The sequence below is a fragment of the Labrus mixtus genome, chromosome 2 (genome assembly GCF_963584025.1).
Source record: "Labrus mixtus chromosome 2, fLabMix1.1, whole genome shotgun sequence".
Lineage (NCBI taxonomy): Eukaryota > Metazoa > Chordata > Actinopteri > Labriformes > Labridae > Labrus > Labrus mixtus.
Window position 1 is genome coordinate 30,011,807 of NC_083613.1, and position 23,319 is coordinate 30,035,125.

Below are 23,319 nucleotides of genomic sequence, written 5' to 3' on the forward strand. Positions count from 1 at the left end.
AGGCTTTCTTGGAAGATGCTGAAAAGACACAGACAGATATTAAGAAGCAACTTTCTCTTGTTTTAAGCAAAACTACTCTGGCATTACGCATAGGATTGAACATTACCTGCTTATATTGCTGTCTTGTGCCCCACAGGAAATGAGTCAAACATAAAAGAATTGTAGAGGGGGGGAGATAGAGAGAGAGAGAAGGGGGAGAGTTGGGCGGGGGCGGGAAAGTTTAGTAAAGTGGAACTTGGTAACAGATGCGAGTGAGGGAGGCGCGGCCCTGCAGGGAAGGGTGGAGATGCATGATGTGTGTATGTCAGCATTAGCCGTGCGCAGGCGTGTGCACGTGTATGAATTTGTGTGTGTGAGCTCGTGCAGGGAGGAAAAAGGGACAGGACATGAGCGCACATTGCGAGAGCGGCTCTTTTTACTCGGCGTGATCATTTCACGCTTCCCCCCGAAGCCTTTTTTCCACCTAAAGCGTTTAGTTGCAGCTGACTGAACACTTGCAGGGTGTGCAAGAGGGAGCGGAAGGGTCGAATTATTTCAGCCTACAAGTCGCCCCAAAAGTACTGTAGGACGAAAGGGGGGAAAAGGGGGAGAGGAAAACTGTGCCAGGGAGTGAGAGAGAAAGGGGGAGAGAGAGAGAGAGAGAGAGAGGGGAAGAGAGGGAGAGGTAGACACCGGAAAAAGTTTTTGTTCTTTTTCCTTTTTTTTTTCTTTCTTCCCGTTATCGCCTCCCCCTGTTCTAACCGGGCAACATGGATCAGGGGCCCAAGAGTCCTTCGCTGCGGCTGGGGAGAGCAGGTAGGGTCGCACCGGTTCAGCTTAATTCCAATTTTATGTAGAGTTGAATTCATATTTCCTATATGTCAACAGGTTTTATGTTGTGTCTTTTAATTTGCGTTTCAAAATATATAAATATTTTTAGCTAATGTAAAACTTTTAAATAAAAGTTGTGGAAGTTTGTTGGCAGATAAAAGAGATTGGAAATGCTTCTTTTGAGAAATGTTGGTGATGTCATGAGTTACTTAAACTTTTAACAAAGTTTTCTGAAGTAGTCCTGGATAATGGAAAAAGGAAAAACTGGAGTCTTAACTTTGAAAGTGAACTTTTTTAATCACTTTTTGTTTATCCAAGGTTGAGGCTTTATGACTTTTTGTGGGCCAGTGATGGAGTCAGGGTAATTAGCTAGAACTTTGTCCCTAGAAGTTTTTTTTCTCTCTCTCAGGAGAAAATTTGATTGGATAGTTTTATAGTTTTCCTGATATATTTATGCTGTTTCAGATTGTGCTTTTTTATGCCAGTGTATGTGGTCGAACTTATGGGTGTGAGTTGGCATCATTTCTGCCTGAGAGGGGATTACATATTAGATTTGGATTAATGATTTAAGACACTTTTGGATACTTGCTAGACTGTGGATGTGTGTGTGTGTTTTATTGCATAGAGAATAACGCACATATGTGTTGGAGCATGCAATGTGTTGCTGTGTTCTTTTAAAAGGTTTTACGAGAAAGTGACGAACAATGAAAGCTGTGTTTCTTTCTTTCACTTTGTGGACAAAAAGTTGAAGCTGCGGGATGATTCAGACCAAAATCACTCTCTGAATCAGTCTGCGTTTGACTCTTTCCTTGCCTATGTGCATGGCTTTTATTCAACAGGTTCATCTGCTCTAGGCCTATTCATAAACCAGCGGGGTCTGGTACAGCAATGGATCAGGCCATCGACCTTGTTATGGCACCCGATGGGTATCACATCATTTCATATTGCTGCCCGCTGCGTCTGCATTGATAAAACGTCGTTTGTCATTAAGAAGCGGTGGGCAGGTGATCCTCTGAGGAAGAGCATTGTGTTTCGTTGAAGTACTGATGATTCCTCTGATTGCCTGGCACTGAGACTATGGTTGTGCATGCAAACAAGATGTTAAATACAGTTTTTCTTAAATGGAAACACTGCATTATTTGTCATATTAACCTGCACGATATTGATTTTAGGAATCGTATTGGAGTCTAACACGTCGTCCCATAGTTAAAATACATTATAGCTTGTGCCCGGCCTTCTATGCAAATTGGTCATCAGAGAAAGCCTAAGACAAATAATGCCCTCTTTGCAGTCTTTTGTGGAGTGGGCCTTACCCCTGATAAACGATGAATGCTTTGGGATTTGTAGCAATTGGATAATAACCTTTTAACCGCAGAGGAAATCAGAGTTTAAAGGAGGCCCTCCCCTGTTGGCGTGTAAAGTCTTCAGGGCCCAAAGGCCTTCACCTACAGCCTCTCTATTTTACTCTCACTTTAAGAAACGTGCTCGGGGTACAAAGGAGACTTAAGTAAGAATGAACGTGAATCTAATGAGAGCCCCTTTCTTCCCGCCCTGCAGGTTGGTCGTGCGTAAAAGTGCGCAAAGGCCGATTCTTTACCAATAAGCAGAGCCGCCATTTCGGTCTCTGTTTGGCGAGATGTGGGCGGTGGGGCTGATGGTAAATTATTATTTTTGAATAAAAGAAGGGGAAAGGCATTTTTCAAGAATTTGTGATTGTTTTGCTTGCATCTTTTACATTTGAAGGTCTTATAATTTTAAGATACCCCCCCCCCCTCCCCCCCCAAAAAAAATGTTTTTTTCCCAAATTTGGATTCCATGGTGGTATTGAGGACTGATTCTCTTCTCACTGAGGAGCACCAATTTCCACCTTACGTGTCATCTTCAGTCAAGAGTTTCTGCTTGCACCTCCAGACAATTAGGACCTGAATAATTATACATTTTTTTATACGTAATTTTGATTTTCCCAAAGTCGTTACGGACTAATCAGACATTACAGTCTGTGTAATTTATAGGCCAAATGCGCTTTCTGATGTTGCGTCAGACGGCGGAGAGGGGTGGGGGGGGGGAGGGAGGAGAGTAAGAGGGGAGGGAGGGGAGAAAGAAGGAGAGAGATGACCTCACATGGCATATAGCCTACTTTCGTTTTGACCTGAAGTGCCCCATTACAGCACAAGGACAGGTCTGAAGCTATGACCAGCAGGGCCCCGTGCTCCCCCCTGACACATGACAGACTGGTTCTTTTACGCGCTATCATCGATACAAATGATTACAAATTGATCCATTTGATCAGGCCTGTGAGAAGGAGACGCAGCGAGTGTGCTGATTGGCCTGCTTCGGGAAGTCTAGCACGGCTCACTCCGCTCAGTCCATATATTTGATTTAACAGTTATTATGACTTTTATATTTTATAAGCAAGTGCAAACTTAAGAAGAGATACGGCAGCTTTCTCATTATGTTTACAGTCAGCGGGCGTGTAATAAACGAGCTGGTGGAGTTAACATGCGCTATTAATTTTTCATTGCTTTTCCGTTTCGAGGCTCCCGAGCAAAAAAAGCAAAACAGCCGAAGCTTTTTTCATGGTGGATGGAGGGAAGGGAGAGGAAGAGTGAGCACTTAGACAACAGCGATGCCTCCAATTTGCCTCCAAATGATTATCACAACTCCACCACATTCTTACTAATGTTTAAAAAAGTAAACGCACCCCTTCTACTCCCCCCATCAGCCTCTCTCTCCCCCCCCCCCCCCCCCCATCCCTCTCATCCTCCCATTTCCAAGGTAATGAAATATGGTAATGAATTTGGACCCCCGGATTAAAGTCGTCCTACCCTGATGGAAGTTTCCTCCAAAATTTCAACCCTAAAGCAACAACAATTTGTATACATGATTGATTGTGTTTGGATTTTTTAATTGCTTATGTATTTAATTTGCAAATCGGAGAGACAAGGGCGACGACTGCAATTGACTTCTGTGGCGAAGAAAGGCGCTGGTGTCTAAATCTCAATAAATAAAAACAGACTCTGGGGGTGTGGAGGGAGAACGAGCACAACTGAAGAAGAATTTTTTTTTTACCAAAAAGTAACCAAAAATGAGATATGTTTATGTTTTGTCCGTCTTCCTATAACTGGAGACACCAAAGAGTCAAATTGGATACTCTGCTCTATGAATGCAAAACTATTAATTTATTGTTTATCTGGAGAAGGAAAAATGCAAAAACACTCGAAATTAAAATGTAAAACTAATAAAGATTGTAACATGCATATGATAATATCAAAGATCCTTAGATATTCCACTTTGCAGTTTTTTATTTTATCTCAGCAGTGCCAGTTTTTTGCTATTGTTCGCACATCTCCAGTTACCCTGCTTTCGTTTCATGTGCAGCCTGAATATAAGGTCTTCTGTAAGAACTAAGACTACACACTAGATGGTCTATTTTAAATTAGTCTTATTATACGTGGAGAAAAAAAAACAAATCAATGAAGCTCGTTGTGTGTCAGATTTGTTTGAGGGCCTAATTTATGAATACTCAGGAAACAGATGTGAAATATGAATGAGGATTAGTGTGAATGTTTCAAGGTGTTCCTCAATGCCAGTGGATTAAAGAGCAGCAGGGATCAATGCAGATTCATGAAATCATATTGTGCTTTTAAGATAGAAAAAAAAAAAACGAGTTTATTAGTATCTGAAATCTCTGCCACAGAGATATCATGAAGTGTGTAGTGCTGCCATGCAGGCCTGACTGCTGCTTTTATATTCAGGTCAGTTTATTGCCTCACTGACTGCTTTGAAAACTCCATAAGTTAAAGTGTGTTGATAGTACACATACTGTATGTCTTCCTGTATGTATTTGCGCGTGTGTATACCAGCGTGCACGCGTACAGGCACACGGCCCAAAGTCTAACGCCCCCTCGTGGATGATTTCAGTTCCACCAAAAGAAACCTTCGATAAAGAGCAAAGTCCAAAATAAGCTCTCTAAAAATCCACTGTGGACAATATAAAAAATAAAGAAGAATAGTGTTTCGTTTTAATGAGGACGACCTGAGCGTCAGAGAGCCGTCACGTTTATTAGTTTGGTCGTTTCTGACAGGAGTCAAGAAACCAATAAATCAAAGCGAGAATAAAAAAAAAAGAAAGAAAATGTACTCTGTAATATTATACATTGACCTTTACAGGATCAGATAGCCTTGAGGTATATCAAACCTGTGAGTCTGTTGAGGATAAAGTTAAGAATAAGGTTGAAGTTGTTGTTGTAATTGTCCGTCTTTTCTGTGTCACTGTGTTTACCCTCGTCCCCTAACGTTGTGTTAGGTAGTCTAATATCTTTAATGATGTAACCTACTGGTTTTAACAGCAAAATATGTTAGATAATGGCCTTTAATGTGAGTAATCCACGTGTTTTATGCGCGCTGTATAAACAGCGTGGATCTGAAATGATTAAATGTCTTGAAAAAGGAAGAAGGGAAATAACACTTTTTAATTTGGCTCATGCTTTAGGCTATTTGTGTGTTTAATATTACAGGGGCGAAGCTCAGATATGCCCTCTGAAATCAGGTGGGACGAGCATGTAATGAATCCCTCTCTCTCCATACAGTTTAAATGCGGAGCTCGCCAATTGCATTTCATTAAAAAACACGTCCGTTTGGATCCGCAATCAATTAGGTAATGAGTGGGAATGCATGTTTCATATGCTTACTTTCCTCGATTCTCCCCAAAGCTAAAGATTTATGACATTGTGTAGAAGGCCGGAAATTACACAGGGGCAATTGTTTTCATAATAGCCTACTTGACAGCTCTCATTCTTGTGGGCCCACAAACATGTTTAAAGGAGTCGAAAGTTTCCGGTTTTTGAATGAAATTTTACAAAATATGATTCCCTGAAATGTTAAAATCTTTTTATGGTTAGGTGTTCTTTTTTTAACCTTTTCTTTTTTTAAATCCTTTTTTTTCCCCAAAATGTTTGAGTTCCCTCGCTTTTTCAGCCTTGCTGCAACTAATCCTCATTTAAGTAATACTCAATTAATTAGCCTTTTAATATTGACATGAATAAATTGAGCGCAAACGGGTATAAAGGCATTAAGTTTCTTACTTCGTTAATTGAAATTACACATACCATCGTCTTACTCCCCAAGCCCTGCGTAGCCTCGCCTCGCCTCCCCATTGGTCTACGGACAATACATGCGGGGCGTCATTGGCCCACGGGATTCGCGCCAGCCAATCAGAACGCTCCTCTTCACGATTCTATCTGGGGGTTGGCGATGACGTGTCGGCCGCGCTCGCGTTGTAATTGGCTGGCCTTGCTGAGAGTGACGGGCAGCTGGCCGGCGCGTGTAGGTTAGGGTTCCAGGGGGCTGGGAGCGCGAGCGCTGTCCGCACGAGAGCTGGTCCTGAAACGCCGCGTGCGCCGCCGTGGACGCTGGGCGCAGGAAGTCTATCTCTGTGCATTTCAAGAAGCGTGTATATTTACTTCTTTACATCAAAACCTTTTGGCGCCTTTTTGGCACGAGTGCAGAGAAAACTATATTTTTCAATTCGGACAGGACTGTTTTATTTTCCAGCGCGAAGGAACGAGTCTCAAAAGTCAGACATCTTAACCCGGGAGTCCAGCAGCGAGTCCGGGTCCACACAGAAGGGGGCAAGAGAAGCAGTGGGACCAATACTTACCTTTTCTGCATACAAACAGAAAAAAAACAACTCGCATCCCAGCCTCTACTCATATCACAGAGTTTTTCTTTCTTTAGCTGTCCTTTCTGTAGTCCATTTATTGTTAAGATATATATTGTTTTTTGTGGCACGGTGGATATGTGACTTCAAGATGTGAGCTCTCCTCCGCTCTCACGCGCTGTATTGATGGAGATTACCAAGTGTTAATGTGAAACCAGCTGCCGAGGACAGGAAGAAATGTGCAGGAAAGAATCTGGAAGAAAAAAATCAGTGGATTTGTAAAGATTATTTTAATTTTTTGACTTTTTTTCGTCTATTTTTTTTTTTGACATTTATTTTAACCTACTGAAAGGAGGGGGGGGAGTTCAGCCCCCATCGGTGAAGTCGCAGTTCAGGGGTCACGGCCAGCGGACCGAGAAGAAGAGAAAAGGAGGGAGGTCACTTTTTTTTTTTTTACCTCTTGATTTTAATTTTTTTTTTTTTTTGGTGCGAAAGTTTGAATGAGTTCTGGTTGGACTGAGGGGACCCGGTGTAGACGATAAGCTGAAGGAATGAGCACTGTGCCAGTCGTTTCCCTCCTCTGGTTTTGGGGACGCCAGCAGAGCCCCGGTGTGGTGTCCCGTCTCCATGAGGAGGGAGCCCGTCTCTGATTTCACATTTTTGACGCCATTGCTTCCTTCCCTTCTACCTGAAACACCCAATTTTTTTTACATTGGTAAAATATATTTGAATAATTTTTATTCAAAGTCAATCATCGCTTTTTTATTTAGATATTTATTGTGCCAGAAAAAAAGATCTTCTCTTTTAAAGGAACTGGCTCTGATTTCCGTTTTTATTGGGAGCTCACGGTCTGTTAGTAAAGTGTCCCTCTGAAACGGGGGCGTCCGGTAGATTTTTTTTATTTTTCGGACCCCTCATATCGTGACTTTCAGGGGCCTCCAGCCCTACTTTTGAGATGGAGATTCACTGTAAACACGACCCGTTTGCTGCCATGCACAGTAAGTTTACACGTTTATAGTTCCCCCTATCTGCATGAGTCCATCTGCTGTGAACTGAAACAACCCCCACATTATCAACTCTGTGTGCACATACAGGAACAACAGCGGAACATTTCCAGCTTCAACACAGCAGAAAAAAAAAAAGTCTAAGAGTCTAAGTCTGCATATTTATTTTCTTTTGATTGGTAGGCTTATTAAGAAGTCTAATAGTGAAGTGCTATTTTTAAATTGGAGCAGCTGCTTGCTTTTTGATATTTAATTGATTTACATTAATTCATTAGAATCATAAAAGCTCGAAACAGTCTTAGCGGAACTTAAGAAATCTGCTTCAAAAGTTATTATTAACCTCTTCCTATAGCATTATTTATTTTTACGTTAAATAAACTGGGTTTCCAGACTTCCTTAAATCTGAAGATCTGGATATGTTTTCGGTGCTTTACATGTGGATGCATGCAACAAAAAAAAATCATTACGCCTACATATATATGCTGTATATTTAAAATCATGCTCCATCGTTTGTGAAATTGGGATGCTGTTTAGGTTTATTTAATTCTTTTTGAACGTCTTGGATTTTATCAAACAGGTGCACAATTTGAACATTAAGCTGTAGTGATTTTTTTAAATGTTCAGCGTGATGTTGTTTTTCTGCAAGCCTTCAGTTTGTTGTGATTGTTGGTGTCTTGTGTAACACGGTTTGTTGTATTTTCTTGGTTGAACGAAAGAGAAGGTGCAGGGGTCAGAGATAGAAGGGGGAGGGGAGGGGAGGGGGCATAGGCGTAACAAAGCATGACTAAAAGCTGAACTTGATCCACAAACACTATCAGTGTTTCTGCTCATATAAGCAGGTTAGACGGACACACACAGGTCTTATGGTGAGAACAACAACAAGGTGAGACTCTGCTGCAGGTCAGGCTGCTTCAGACTCTTTGCTCAAGGACACATCAGCAGTGCAAGGTGCTCTTTGAATGGAGGGACACTTGTTCAGTCAGCTGTGACATGGCAGGCCGTGCTTTGTGTCTTCAGTCCACTTTCCCTTCAGAGAAACCTCCCTTCACATTTAATACATGTAACACAGACTGAATGAGTGCTCATATCAATGACAGCTGCACAATAATAATAATAATTACAATATGAACTAAGAGAACCCCCTTCTAAAGTTAGCCTAATTAAAAAAAAAAAAAATCCAAACAACATGGAGTGGAGTAAGAATCATGATTTATCAACCACAAAAATGTCCGTTATTGAGGCCGAAAATATCAGGAAATAATTCAATTAAGAACTTTTTCCAGCAAGCCTTCACATTTATTTTGAAAGTAGACTACTTTGTTCAACGAAAAAAATATATTTTAGAGTGCCACATAACGCGTCGTTTACGTAATACTTTGCCTCTGAAAACAAGCGTGTAATAGAATATGAATTAGGCCTTTAGTCTTTATTTTACTGCAATTTAGTCCCGCTGAATACTCGTCCTCTGTGACTGACACAGGTTCCCACGGTGCGTTTTCCTCTTGGAATAAAGCACACACACACACACACACACACACACACACACACACACAGAGAGACACACACACACACACATGCACGCACTTAAAAACAGGGAATAAACTAGAACGAATCCCGTTTCCTCTTCTTTCATGCCGGTTGACCAAAGCCAATGATCCGCGCTGCTGCCGGAAACAGCGCAGCTAAAGTTATATATGTCAGAGCCCGGAGACGCTTTAAAACGATTACAACTCAAAATGTCAGAAAGCGAGAGAGAGGGTGGGGGGGAGAGAGAGAGATCTATAGAGGGAAAGAGAGAGAGAGAGGTAGAGAAGGGGGACAAAGATAAAAAAAAGAGAGAGAGATAAATAGGGAATGAGGGAGAGAGAGGTAGGAAGCAAGGAATCGACTGTGACGCGTAAAAAAGTAGTTGATGTGCTTTTTGTTGTGTGTGTGTGTGTGTGTGTGTGTGTGTGTGTGTGTGTGTGTGTGTGTGTGTGTGTGTGTGTGTGTGTGTGTGCATTTCATAAATGCATATAAAGGCTCACGACCTCTTTAGCATTTGTAGTTTAGTTGTGATTGAGAGTTAATTGATTTAAAAGATTTTAATGGTTATTCCTTAGTAAAAAAAAAAACTGCGTAACGTGCGTCTGCGCTAATGGAGCTGCTGTCTAGTGCTTATTTTTACGTATTTTTAAAGACTTTTTAAACAAAAGAATAAAGGTTTCCTTCATTTGGGATTGAAATGTTCAACTCGTTGAGTCTTTTAATATTTGGTGCATTCTGTTTTGTAGGCTATGTGGCTATTTAACTTTGCTAACTTGGCGGCTCGTTTTCTACCATTAGCGACACATTATGTAGCCTATAGGCCTAGCAGAGATGTTTTAAAAATGTATAGCAGATAATTGTGATGATAATGAGCTGAATTTCATAATCATGCATTGTGATGGTAATGGCGGCAGATTGAATATAAAGCAGGCGGTGGCAGGCTACCTTAGTGATGGACTGATAGCAGAAAGAGAGAGGGGGGGAAATATAAATGGTAAAAAAAAAAACCCACAATCAGCTGTAAAAAAAATAAAATAAAAGTAACTAAAACCACGTTTTCTGTGGACCAGAAATAACCTACCTATTTCAGCCAAACTTTATCTACACCACATGTTGCAAAAAAGAAAAATGTAAGGGATGAATCAGGTTTGAATATAAGATGCCAATTTAGATTTTTTTAAAGTTCAATGATTAGATTGAGTCACACTTCCCCTTCAAAATGTAATGATTCTCCCTCTGAGAGAAAAATAACACTCTATAGTCCAAAACGCCTCCCTGCCTGGCACATCTCTCACATCTCTTCACTGTTTGCTCAGGAAATGTGCTTCATCTGTATTCTCGCCAACAGGTTTTCAGCCAAAAGTCATTTCTACTTCCCCTTTCTTTTTCTCCCCCCCACCCACCCCCTCTTCTTCAAGAGAGAAGAACCGGTGGCGTTTTGTTGTGATTTTTTTTTTTTTCTTCTTTCGCTTTATTTTTGAGTCGTCAGGCCGTGACGAGGCAGATGAGAGATGAGGAGAGACAGAGGGAGAGAGACATAGAGAGATGTAGCAGGAAAAGAGAGAGACACAGAGTCCTAATGGACCTCATTTTCTGGATGGGGGAGCTTGAATATACTCTGCTTTATCTCTGTATTTTTTTCCTCCTGGAAACAGTGAATCAATCAAACATTTAAGGAGGTGCAGGCCGGGCTCTTAAGTCAGCTCCTTTTAAAGGTAAATAAATAAAATACAACAGGGATGCATAATGACCCCTGCTCCCCTGGCTGTCTGTCTCTCTGTCCCCTCACTGATTCTGTGTCTCCAGGATAAAAAAATGAAGCTGCTGCTTCTGCCAACACTTTCCCGTCTGCCTCTGGAGACTGTAGCTTCTGGTTTGTTTTTTTTTTTACCCTGAATTTGGCAAAATCTTTGAATCTCATTTGCAACAAAACCTCCCTGAGTTAACGCTGATTGAATTTCTAGGAGCAAGTGGTTAATTTGTTTGGTCAGTGTGATGAATTACTGGACCTCTGTCCCTGAACTCACACAGCTGTGTGGAAACGTTTCCCCTGAATTCTTCTCCGCTTCCAAATAAAAAAAAATGTTAAGCCGTCTTTACGCAAGAAATTGGATAGATTCCTCCCCAAGTGCAACTCCATTTAAAGGGCATTTCCATGTTATGGTGATAAAAACCTGCAAGATCAAAAATGACATCAAGTCTTTAAAATGCAACTCGTGCAACATGTTCAGAGAATTATGCCACCGTTTGCGATAAACAAATGCCTTTATAGAATTTGTAAGTCATTGCATTTGTGCCCATCAGTATTTATAGGCTAGGAAAAATAAATTTCAAACACATAATCCCCATAAATCGTCCCCAAGAATGGTGAGAGTGTGAACGCCTAATGCCAACAGTAAATACACAGATAAGTGAATAAATAGTTATCTGGAGGTTTTTGTAGGTCACAAGTCATTCCTCCCCATCTCTTTACAAAGCAAGGCGTATTTCATGCCCCGGCCCAGATAGGAGAGGTGAAAGGAACCATTTCATTTACTCTTATCTGAGAAAGAGGGGGGAGAGAGAGAGGGAGAGAGGGGGGAGAGAGAGAGAGCCTTCTCTGCAGATACCTGTGCAGAGCAGGACGTTGGTTTCTATAAACGACCCGGCAAAAACTGTGTCTTTTATTCACAGAGAGGTTTCAGGACATAATAATAAAGAGAGGGGGGGGGGTGCAATAATGCTCTGACACAACGACACAAAACATCCTCAGAGAGTGTGTGGAGGACTTGAATTTGGGCTCATGTAGGTCAGCGGGCTGCTTCAAGCTTTGAGGAATATCTGAATATGTGCCTCCTCTCGGCCTCGCAGGACACAGTGCTGGGACATTAAGGGGTCAGGGTTTTCAGTGAACTCGCAGAAAGTAGATCACGTAAAAATCAAAGTAAGATCATTACACCGGTAGGGTTCTCAAAATGTTCAATACTTAGATACTTTACAATAACTGTAATTTTACTGATTGATTGCACCAAACTTTTCAAGGACTTCAGATCTTCTGACTTTTTTTTTTTAAAACAACAGAAGCCACAAAAAAGAGACAACAGCAATATTTCAAAACCAATACGTTGCCGATGTATTTGTACAATCTGAGTGTGTCTATTTGTAGTTAAAAACAAGACATTGCAGTATGGATGGACTTGTAATTTTGTTGCCGTGAAAATTAATCATGTAGATTTGAACTAGAATAGTATTTTAAAAATCTGGTATCGTGACAATCGTTTACACGAGGATAGAAAAAGTTAAGCTCAAGAGCATGCAGGTGAGCCAAACTTAATATCCCAACTCAAGATCTTTACTACATTGCATAGCCCTCCCCCCCGACCCCGCCCTTTTCCAACCACAATCCAACATCAACTTAAAAAAAAAAAAAAAAAAAGATGTAAATGTCGAGGTACATGTCTAGGTAAAGAACATAACAAACACTATAGGTACCAGCAGGGGCAGAGTGTGTTGGTTGTCAGAATCTGCAGTCATTGAAACCCTCTATAGACAAACTGGGATTTGGGGCCAAGGCATTAAATAGAAAAAAAAATGAGCCTGACTTATTCTTACAAGTACAGACAGTATATTGATCTATATTTGTGCCATTCAGACAGTGTCACCTCTTCTGCTCTGAGTGTCTTTATTATGCAACATAACGTTTGCTTCTTTATGATAAATCAAAAGGACTTGAGAAAGGTCAGTGTATGTCGCCCTGTGGTTTAGAAAGAACCACATGCTGCTCTCTCTCGTTCACTCGCAGCTGCTTTGGGTTGAAAATATAAATGATGATTTGTTGTTTTTTTTGATACCATTGATAATTACAATGGATTTTTAAAAACACTTGGTATCAATGTGTAGAAAACTTTGACAAACCTTAGCTCCTGAGTACGTGCAGGGTCCAAGGTTAAGACAGTGTAAAGGAGTTCACTTGCAGTTTTCGTCAAACAAGAAATGACCCAGTACTGGGTGCCTCAGACTTCTAATTCCGTTGCCGTGGTAACTAAACAGCTTTCAATACCGCTTCATTTTTACAAAAATTTTATCCACGTTCAAAATTCTGGTATTGTGACAACTCAGCATCTAATCCCATCCAATTCCATCAACAGGCTCACACACGGGGAAGCCAATTCGTTTTTCATCGTACAAAACCGTTTCATGAATGTCCCAAAGATGTGTTTCTAGAAACCTAGAAACCAACTCCCATCTCTTCTAGAGCTGTGGCATGTGTGAACTCACTGCAGGGCCCTTTAAAGCAGCTTTTCCCTCCACAGTCACAATGTGTCAAATCTTCCGTCCTTTAAAACATTTCAACACGTGTTTGAAACAGTACAATCTCAGTTATTTTGACGATCCGATATAAGCGATATCGTTTCACTTTTATTTGTATCCTTTAAGTTTAAAATTCTTTCTTCACATCAACCCTACACAGTAAAGCTACTAAAATAAAAACTCAGTCACCCTGGTCTGTAACTCAGCAGATTGCTCCTTTAATTGAGTCTGTTTGATAATATTGTCCTTTAACTGCATTCTTTGTTGCTACAACTTGTTGTCGGCATGAAAACTCTGAGTCTGGTTCAGCCACTTTTCATGGACTTTGCATGAAACTGAACTCTGTCTGTATCTTGCTGTCTCTTAGTAAATCGTGCAGTCTGCAGCAAACATTAATAAACGTCCATAAAGAGGCGTCTTCTATTTCAAAAAGTCAACTGTTGATGAAGATCTGGACTGTTACAATCAGTGGTTCTCAACTGGTCTCACCTCAGGACCCTCCGCCAACTTCTTCATGAAAAATCTCGACCCCAATCTCTAATATTTTTTAACCAATCAGATTTATTCAATGTAAAACTGTGCACTCTGGACATCAGGCGGTACACAACATGTGACAGAACAAAGACAAAGACAGGACAAAACACACACTTCAAAATCGCTTCATATAGACCTCTGAAAACAGCTCTGCGACCCACTTTTGGGTCCCGACCTACCAGTTGAGAACCACCGTCTGTTTGACAGTGAAAATATGATCTGTTTGAGAATAGCTCTGTTTGGCTTCACATAATGAGACTCTCTAGACTTCACATTTCTGCGTTTATTCCAATTCTCTAAGTACAGATTTATTTATATTTGAGCTGGAGGAAAACCTGTGTGTGTGTGTGTGTGTGTGTGTGTGTGTGTGTGTGTGTGTGTGTGTGTGTGTGTGTGTGTGTGTGTTTCTTTATTTCACACTGGTGGTAGAAAGATGAGGACAGGGGGACAGGTTCAGGGGACAGCTTTGTGTTTGAGGGGGTATCCCTGCTGGGGAAATGTGTTTAAAATCTATTACCCCCACAGCTAGGATTAGTGTGTGTGTGTGTGTGTGTGTGTGTGTGTGTGTGTGTGTGTGTGTGTTAACACGTGCGTTTCCCCTAAAGACGTAATCACTATGGTAATACAAAAGCCAGTGGATTAGTTTTAGAAAAAAAATCTGGTTGATTTATACTCTGCCTTTGGTGAGATATGTGCATGTACAGTAAATACACAAACACAGCTGAGGACAGAGAGAGAGAGCGACTACTTTAACTTTCTCCTTCATACACACTGTATGTCACCAGCGCTCACCTTACAAGCTATCTTAGCTGTTAGCACCAGTTAGCACTGTTGTCTTAAAGCGTGAGGTCCCTGTATGTTGTCTGACCTGGCTCGGCTGGTTTGTGTCTTTGAAGAAATCATTTGCAAAGACGTAAATGTGTCAGAGGAATTTCCTACACTGCTGATCCATCCAAAGTCTACCCTGCCTCTCCTCAAGTGCATGCTGGGAGAACTTCCAGCTGAAACTGTTAGCTTAATAATCAATTAGACAACTGAGAGAAAATAAATCGTCAAGAAGTTGACTCAGAAATTAGTTGCTTTTGGATTTTTTAAGCAAAAATGTCAACGATTCTCTGTTTTTTAGCTTCTTCAAATAATCTTTGTAAACTGAGAATATCATAATATGTGTTTGGGGCTGTTGGTTTGACTTAATGTGATGTAAAGACTCCATCTTGTGGATCGTTGTTTTGTCCTTTTCTAACCTATAAGGTGGATGGATTTAGATTATATCTCATAGTACTGCTTCATTCTCACGTCTTCTTCTTCTTGCTGTTCCTGCTCCTCTGCTGCTGCTGCTGCTGTGTTTGAAATCTGTCAGTCAAAAGAGGAAGTTCGAGTGAACATGCAGATGTTGTTCTTTTGTGTCTTGGCTTCCAGTAGCCAAAGAAGAGGGGATTAAAACAGGAATATTAGTCGTATATCTTCAGTAAGGGGCCCAGGGCCAGGCTGTGGTCAGTAATGAATTGAAATCCCTTCATTGACTTCAGATCTCAGCTTACTCTGCCCGGGCGGAAATGTCAAAGTTTGCACTTTAGAATAGACTAACTATTTTTTTTGCTGAGCCAGAAAAATCAGTGACATCAGGAAAAGAAAACTGGTGCGTTAGAAGTCTTGATACAGTAAATTGTCTTAGTTTGGAAATGTTATATTTCTCAACAAAAGTTGTGAAAAATAATCATGAACAGGCACCCACAGAAAATGAGAGTATCAAAGTAAATCTGATCAGTTTTGGTTTGGATTAAAGGGAGTTAAGATTTTCATGCAGGTTTAATGTGACACACGGCTTTACTTTATTTTTTTGGGGCCTTTTTGCCTTTATAAGACAGGACTGCTGAAGAGAGACAGGAAACGCTGGGATGAGAGAGTGACATGCAGCAAAGGACAGAGGTCGGATTTGAACCCACAGCCGCTGCGATGAGGACTATAGCCTCTGTATGTGGGGTGCCAGACAAAACCGCTAGACTATCAGCGCTCCCACACAGCTGTATTAAGTGTTGCTAACCAACGGACAAAAGCTGTTCATGGCACAAACAAACAACTTGATGTTTTCGTTAAAGCATTGTTGAGCAGCTTTGAAAGAGTTTTGTCTTTCACTCAACAGGAACAATAAGAGAAAAACGAGGACTGAGCTAAAGGTTGTCAAAATGTTCGATACCTCTACACTCATGTGTTTTAAAATGATATAAACTCATTCATGTTGATGGTCGGTAGCATCAAAAAGTAGATGCCTTACTGTGTTGTTCTGCCACGAGCTAAAGAGAGAGCACTGTCTGAACTGCACAAATACGTCTGCAGTGTTCCTGTACCAAAATGTCGGCATTTAAAAAAAGTGTTTCAGAAGTTTGCCTGCATTTTTATTCAGCCAGTCTCACAGACGGCTGGAGCAGATCCTGAAGTATGTACTCATTCAAAAATAGACTTTGAAGCCTGGATCCAGAATCATTTTGAATCGGAAAAAAAAGGATTCTCAATCGAATCGTGACCCCATGAATCAAAAATCGAATCGTGAGACTCCCAAAGATTCCCAGCCCTAATCGACAGCGTTGTGTAGAGATGAAGTGTGAAACGATTTTGGGCATGGTTTGTTATCAAACTGTAGGCTACTGTCAGCATTCAGCGAGGGAAGACTGTGTTAACGGGAGATTTTGTGCAAAAATTAGGCCCCTTTAAATTGTCTTCTTCTGTCTTGTCTTTTTTTTTTTTTTAAATCAAGTCTTTTGTTGTCTGAAATCCGATCACCAGCAGTTCACAGAAGAGTCGTGATGATTATGTCAGAAAAGCAACAATAATGGGACGTTCAATTTTCTGTCGTGTCTTTCCAGCAATCTAATTAGAGGACAAGCCGAGCCTCAGACGCTTATAATTGAGCAAACTGATACGTTTTTTTAATCAATTATTTGGTCACTGCTGGTTATCTGCTGTTGTTTGAAACCACCACGTTTAAGTCTTTTAAAATCGTCTCAAAATGACCTCATCAACCTTTATTTAGTCACCCTCATTTGAACGAGTTTATCTTTGTTGTGTCCCTGCGACCTTATGAAACGTATCACTGCCTTGAGCTAGGCCAACCACAATATTTCTCCACCCCTCTCCTCCTCACTCATCCCTGACCTTCTTCTTCTCCTTCTTCTTCTTCTTCTTCTCCCTCTTGTAGGACATGGCGGAGTGAACCAGCTCGGAGGTGTGTTTGTGAACGGCAGGCCCCTCCCAGATGTTGTGCGACAGCGAATAGTAGAACTCGCCCACCAAGGAGTTCGACCCTGCGACATCTCACGGCAGCTGCGAGTCAGCCACGGATGTGTCAGCAAGATACTGGGCAGGTAAAGAAGTGCAACGTACTGCTGTGTTAAGAAGGAGAGCTACAGCACAACATCAGGCTTAAATATCTTGTTCATTTTAGGGCTTTATTTTTGGTTCTTTATGAGGTCATTATTGGGTCAAATTTGTATTTTTACATCCTATTTTTTGCCGTTTCAATGGCATGTGTCAAATTGAATCCCTTGCGAGGCAATTTTTCTTTTTCCTTCAGCACACACAAGCTAAATTTCCTCGACTGTTTGCCTTCATTTTCCCTCGTTTCTCTCACTCTCCTCTCCACTTCTCTGCCTCTTTTCTACCTTTCCCCTCTCCCTCTGTATCCTGTATCTGTCGTCCCGACCCCTCTCAACATTTCTGCCTTCTCTCACCTCCCATTTCTTTCTCCCTCTGTCTTTCTGTCTCTGCCTTTTCAAAGCTAAAATTCAAGAGTAAATCCCTGCTCGTTCCGTCCCCCCGAGAAGAAAGGGGCACAAAAGGGAAAAAGATTCATCACTTTTTGGAATTAGCATCAAAATGAAAGTGGCACCATATTTCTGCACCCCTTAAAAAAAAAAAAAGACAGAGGGGAGATGGAGAATGGGAGAAAGACAAGAACAAGGAACACAATCAAAAGGGAAACGGCGAGTTAAAGATGAAGAAGAAGAAGAGGAGTGCAGGGGAGACAGAATGAGAGACAGAGAGACCATTTGAGGGGACGGAGGGGAAGGATTAGCCACAGCGACCCTCAGCTATATCAAAAAAATGTGTTGCTCATTGTTCTCCCTTTGCCTTTCTCTCTCTCCTTCTGTCTTTCTCTCTCTACCTCTCTCTCTCTCTCCCCCTGTCCTGGCCGTTCAACTCACTCAAGCGTTACCGTTTGGGAGGGGGTGGGGGGGGGGGGGGGGGGGGTGGAGAGGGGATCGAGGGATGGAAGGAGGGAGGGAGGGATGTTTTATCCTCTCCTCTCTGTCTCTGTGGTGCCAGCAGAACAAAAACACCAACTCCACCACTCCATGTGTGTGTGTGTGTGTGTGTGTGTGTGTCTGAGTGTGTGTTTTGGCTCATCGTTGCGTGGATATCAATAACCACGCTCGTTTATTCACCAATGATTCAGCTGTGAATAATTTAAATAGTTTTCCATTTGGAAATAGATTGTTTTTCCTTTAGCTGTGTTTAGACTCCAGCTGTGAAAAGCCCAAAAAACTGCAGCACACACACACACACAGACACACACACACAGACACACACACACACACACACACACACACACAGAACACACACACACACACACACATATATAAAACACACAAAAAGAAAGACAAGGAGATGCACGCTTACAGGAGCACACATCTTCACGGAAGGGATTACTCTACCGTACAGCGGTGGAGAGAGAGCGAGAGAGACAAACAGAGAGAGAGAGAGAGAGAGAGAGAGAGAGAGGCAGAGGCAGAGCAGCAGGTTTAAGACTGACTGACAGCTTGCATCCACACACACAGCATCCCCCCTTTTCTGCAAGCTGCGGAGCACATTTGCTGTCCTTCCACCCCCTTCACCCCCCCCATGCCCCTTCTGCATGCAAATACATTCATGAAATAGCCATGGTGGACATGAAACGCCTGGATTTCTGAGTGTGTGTGTGTGTTTGGTGTGTGTGTGTGTGTGTGTGGATCAGTGCCACCCTCTTCTTACCTCTGTGTCACAATGTGAAAAAGAAAAACAAGAGGAGGCAGCACCGCAGTCAGGCGTCATAAACATTTGTCAGTCATTTAGTCGATGCTGCTGCTAACTGAACATTTCATTCTACTGGTTAAGGACGAATAAACGTACTCACGGGACAGCATCGTATTCTTTGCTGTTTGCTCTAAGGTCAACATTTCCAGTACTTTGATACTTTTGGGTAGTTTCATGTTTTTAATCTCTTTTATGATCGATAGTATTGAACAGTACATAATCTTTTTTTTTTTAAAACTTTACATCTTGAGTAACATTTCAACCCCAAGTTACCACAAGTGAAAGACGGAGAGAGCACCGTCTATATTGCACGAGTACATCGTCAGCGTTTTGTTACCCAAACGTTGGAAATGTATTTGCCCAATTAAGCCATTGTAAAGGAATTAGCTTGCAATTTTTAACTTTAAATCAGAAATGGTCAGTTTTTACCAATTTGCCAGGTACACTAAAGGTTTTTGTGAGGTCTATTCCTTGGGACTTATTTTCCTGTTGATTAAATGCAAATTAAAATGAAGTATACTGAACTAGTCTTAAGTTTAGAAAACAATCTCAATTGAGCACAATTTATTTAACACTTTATCTAAGCGTCTGTAACTATACACTGTTAAATTGGTTCACTGACTTTGGCTAACGTTAGCCGTGCTAGCACCGCCAGCCTCCGGTCCTCCTTAAAGGTAAACGTCTACATGCCTGTGCCTGTTACTCATCGCTTGGTTCCACTGGTTATTTGCCAGTTTAACCTGACTCAGCCCACTTACAACTTTATCTTCATTTTCTAGATGAAAACATTGCAAAACCGCTCCATGATGCATGATGTCATCTCTCAGTTCTGGGTAGTAGAGCATAATCTCAGTAACCATTAACAGGAGCTACACTGTGGAGCCAGTGTTGGGTGGCTGGGTTTTAGCTTATACAAAAACTTTTGACCTACATTGGGAGCTCAAATTAATTAAAACGATTTGTAGTTTAACTGTCTGGTGAGAAAGGTGACTACAAATACTAATGTCTGGGTTCCATCATATCTGTGCTGAATCTCCTTTTGTTCCTGATGATGATTTTCTTCTGACTTGTATTTCTTTGTGAGAATTATGTTCTCGGTGATATGCAATGATGTACTAGGTTTGCGAGGACGTCTATTTTCCGCACTGAGCCTGACTGTGAATGTTAGTGTTGGGGGGGATTATCTAAATTCACTATCTCTGCAAAAAACACGTTGTAATGTTCAACAGAAGCTTGTGCACTGATCCAGCAGTCTGTGTTAGACAAATCAAGTGGATGCAGTGGAAGAATGAACGGAAAGACAGAGCTTCAAAACTCGAAAGACTGTGACCGTCAATACAGATTCAAGATTGGACTAAATCAGACTCTAAGAAAAAATGTGCTTTTCCAAAATGCAACCATATTGCAACCATTACTTCAGATTGGACAGTAGAGACTGACAGTATGAATAATAACAGACCACACTTACATTTTTGAGGGAGTGTGTGAACATCACAATCCTTTAATAAATGACTGAATGTCAAAAAACAGGAGGGCTCTCTTATCCAGATCAGGTGTGAACAGAGGAGGAGGAGGGGGGGGGACAGGCAGGCCAGTGGGGAGGTGAAGTTGCTGTGTGAAGGTCGTTCTTACTCTGGCACGCCAGGAGGGAAGAGATTTGAGATAGAGTGGACCAAGGCACACGGACGGTGAACTAAAAGGCCATTTATATGTTATATTCCAGTCTTTTGTAGCCCACTCTCAAGCTGCTGGGTTGAATAATGAACAAGTTTCAGCAATCTGAGAGAAAGTTGGACATGGATGGATTAGCAAAGAATAAAAAGGTGTAAAGGAGTTTAGTTAAAGGATAAGGCAGGTGAGAATTCCAATGGACACATTTGTTGAAAATCAAAAGAGTACGACGTAAACAGTATGATCCATACACCTTTAAAAACAGGGTAAACTTTCTCACTAAAGTTGGATTTAATAGATGGAGGAATAAAGACAGAATTGGAGAAGAGCTCATGTTTCAAGTCCCCCAGCAGTCTAAGTCTAAAGCAGAATATTGGCTGGTTAACGGCAAGCCTGAACCTGCCATAACTAGGTTTTTAACAATACCAATACTGGATGTTCTCTTGGTTTTAATTACCTAAAATTGCAAGCAAACTCCTGCACTCTCACTAAATTGTACAATACATTGGTACCAAAATGTTGCCGATGTATTTTTGCAATTTGGACGATGTCTTTGGCTGTCCTTAAAATCTTTTCAATTAGCATGTAGCCTTTAATCCTCATGTTGCAGCTTTAGTTGAAAATATGACTGAAGATCTGTAGTTTCTTTTTTTGTAAAGCTTTGGTATTCTCAATGCTACCGATCAAAATAGAAACAGAGATTGGATCATTTAAAACACGTGCCAAATTGTATCATAGTATTACAAATTGAGTCAACCCTAACCCTACATATAAGCTTAATCAAAAAGAAAAGTAAAAGCGTACTATCATTAAAAAAAGAAGAGGGTTGTCTGCCTCCCAGAGCCATCAGACCCAGACTCTCCAAAAGTAGCATGGGAGGCCAAGTACCAGAAGCAGGCCTCCATGTCCTCGAGGGATAAGAGGTCACTAAAGCTGTCAACAAGGTTCAATACTTTGAAAAGATAAAACTAATCACCAAAGCTTTAAAAACAAAATAAAAAACAGATCTTCAGTCGTATTCAACCCGAGCTACCACAAGCCAGTGGACTTCTCATTATTAACACACGCTTCTTCTTTTCTTTGATTGGCAGGTACTATGAAACGGGCAGTATCCGCCCCGGGGTAATCGGGGGATCCAAACCAAAGGTTGCTACTCCCAAAGTGGTCGACAAGATCGCCGATTACAAACGCCAAAACCCCACCATGTTTGCCTGGGAGATCCGGGACCGGCTCCTCGCCGAGAGAGTGTGCGACAACGACAGCGTCCCCAGTGTCAGCTCCATCAACAGGTACTAGAGTCTGTGTAATGTGTGTGTTGGGTGTGTGAGCATCCACTTAGGTAGGTAGAGTCACAGAGCAACAGAACACCGTGTGTTTGTGTGTGTGCTGCGGTGGAAAAAAAAAAAAAAAAGAGAGGGAATGGTAAAGAGGCCCCGGTCTCCATATGTATGAAGTGGCTGCAGCTCAGTGGTTCAACACGATGGTACAATGACAACCCTTTCCCCTGAGCATAGAGGCAGAGAAAGGGAGGGATAGAGAAATAAGAGAGAGAAGGAGAGAGCAAAGGAGGCGGACAAAGGGGAAGGAAGGTGTGTGCGAGTAAGGGAAGAGACAGACACAAAAGGAAAGGAAAAGGGAAGGAAATGAGAGGACAGGGGAGGAAAGGAAAAGAAAAGAGGAAGAAAAGGCTTGCATGAGCAGCCAAGCAGGAAGTGTGAGGCCCCTCTGCCATGTCAGCCTGCCTCAGCCACTTCACACACACAGCCACACACACACAAACACGCGCACAGTTTTGCTCCCACGATGGTCATGTTCTCTCTGTCACTCAGAATCCTCTCACGCACACACACACACACACACACACACACACACACAAACTACCACTTCACACACACTAATATCTCCTCTCTCCTCCTGCAGGATCATTCGGACAAAGGTTCAGCAGCCGGGCCAAACTGGCTCAGTGTCGGCTCACAACTTAGGTAGGTTCGCTGGCTTTTAAAAATCCTGTTTCCAACTGGCAAAGCACTTTTTACGGAGGAGCTGATTTCACGGGAGTCTCTGAGGAGCAACGCCGGCACTCTGTACATTATTGTAACTCTGGAGCTGAACTTAAAGTGAAAGACAAGGTGTAAAGTTCTGTGTGCCACAGAGCGAATCCAGAAACGTCTTAGGAGGATTTAGCTCCTGATTTTTTTCTCCCCACCTGCTCTGTAAGAACATTCAGATTCTCAACTTGTGTTGTTGTTGTTGTTGTTGTTGACGGTACGGTCAGAAAAAAAATAGAAGAAGCAGTCAAACTGGGGACGCTTTAAAAAGCACGACCAACTCCAATCAGATGATTTGTTACATTCATGGATGTGTCAGACACTATCACCAAGAACATCATTCTCACAAAGAAATACAAGTCAGTAGTCTTTATTTAACAATTCAGTCTCAAACATGGATCTTAAACAACTTAATGTGATAATTAGGACTGAAGTATCTGTGAATGGATTTGTATTAAGTATCCACAACTCTTCTGTACAGTAAGACTGATTCATCACAGAGGCAGATTGGGCAGCACTGCCCTAAGCTCACAGTTCCTCAGGAGCTACAAATGTCCAACTTTACCTTACTGTCACAGAGATCCTTCAACACTTCAAAAGTCTTGAATTCCATTTTTTTAAAAGTTTAAGGTAGTAAAATGTCCTAAAAAGTTACCTCCAGGGTTCAGATGGTCCAGCAGTTGTGGAGGCTGTAGTCCTCCTAGCG

General features: G+C 41.6%; 1 protein-coding gene across 2 annotated transcripts in view; it reads left to right on the forward strand.

Moving 5' to 3' along the window:
* Positions 1 to 262: 262 nt before the first annotated feature.
* The window catches only part of pax5 (paired box 5), a 57,636-nt gene continuing 34,579 nt past the window's right edge, over positions 263 to 23,319 (forward strand). Inside the window, exons 1-4 of one of the 2 annotated variants that reach the window (XM_061065266.1) lie at positions 263 to 795; positions 17,021 to 17,186; positions 21,657 to 21,854; positions 22,486 to 22,547. In XM_061065266.1, coding sequence (XP_060921249.1) covers positions 750 to 795; positions 17,021 to 17,186; positions 21,657 to 21,854; positions 22,486 to 22,547 — 472 coding nt within the window. In that variant the 5' untranslated portion in view covers positions 263 to 749. Of the gene's footprint in view, positions 796 to 6,829; positions 7,468 to 17,020; positions 17,187 to 21,656; positions 21,855 to 22,485; positions 22,548 to 23,319 lie in introns of those variants that run through there. The other variant, XM_061065268.1, reaches the window with a different exon arrangement.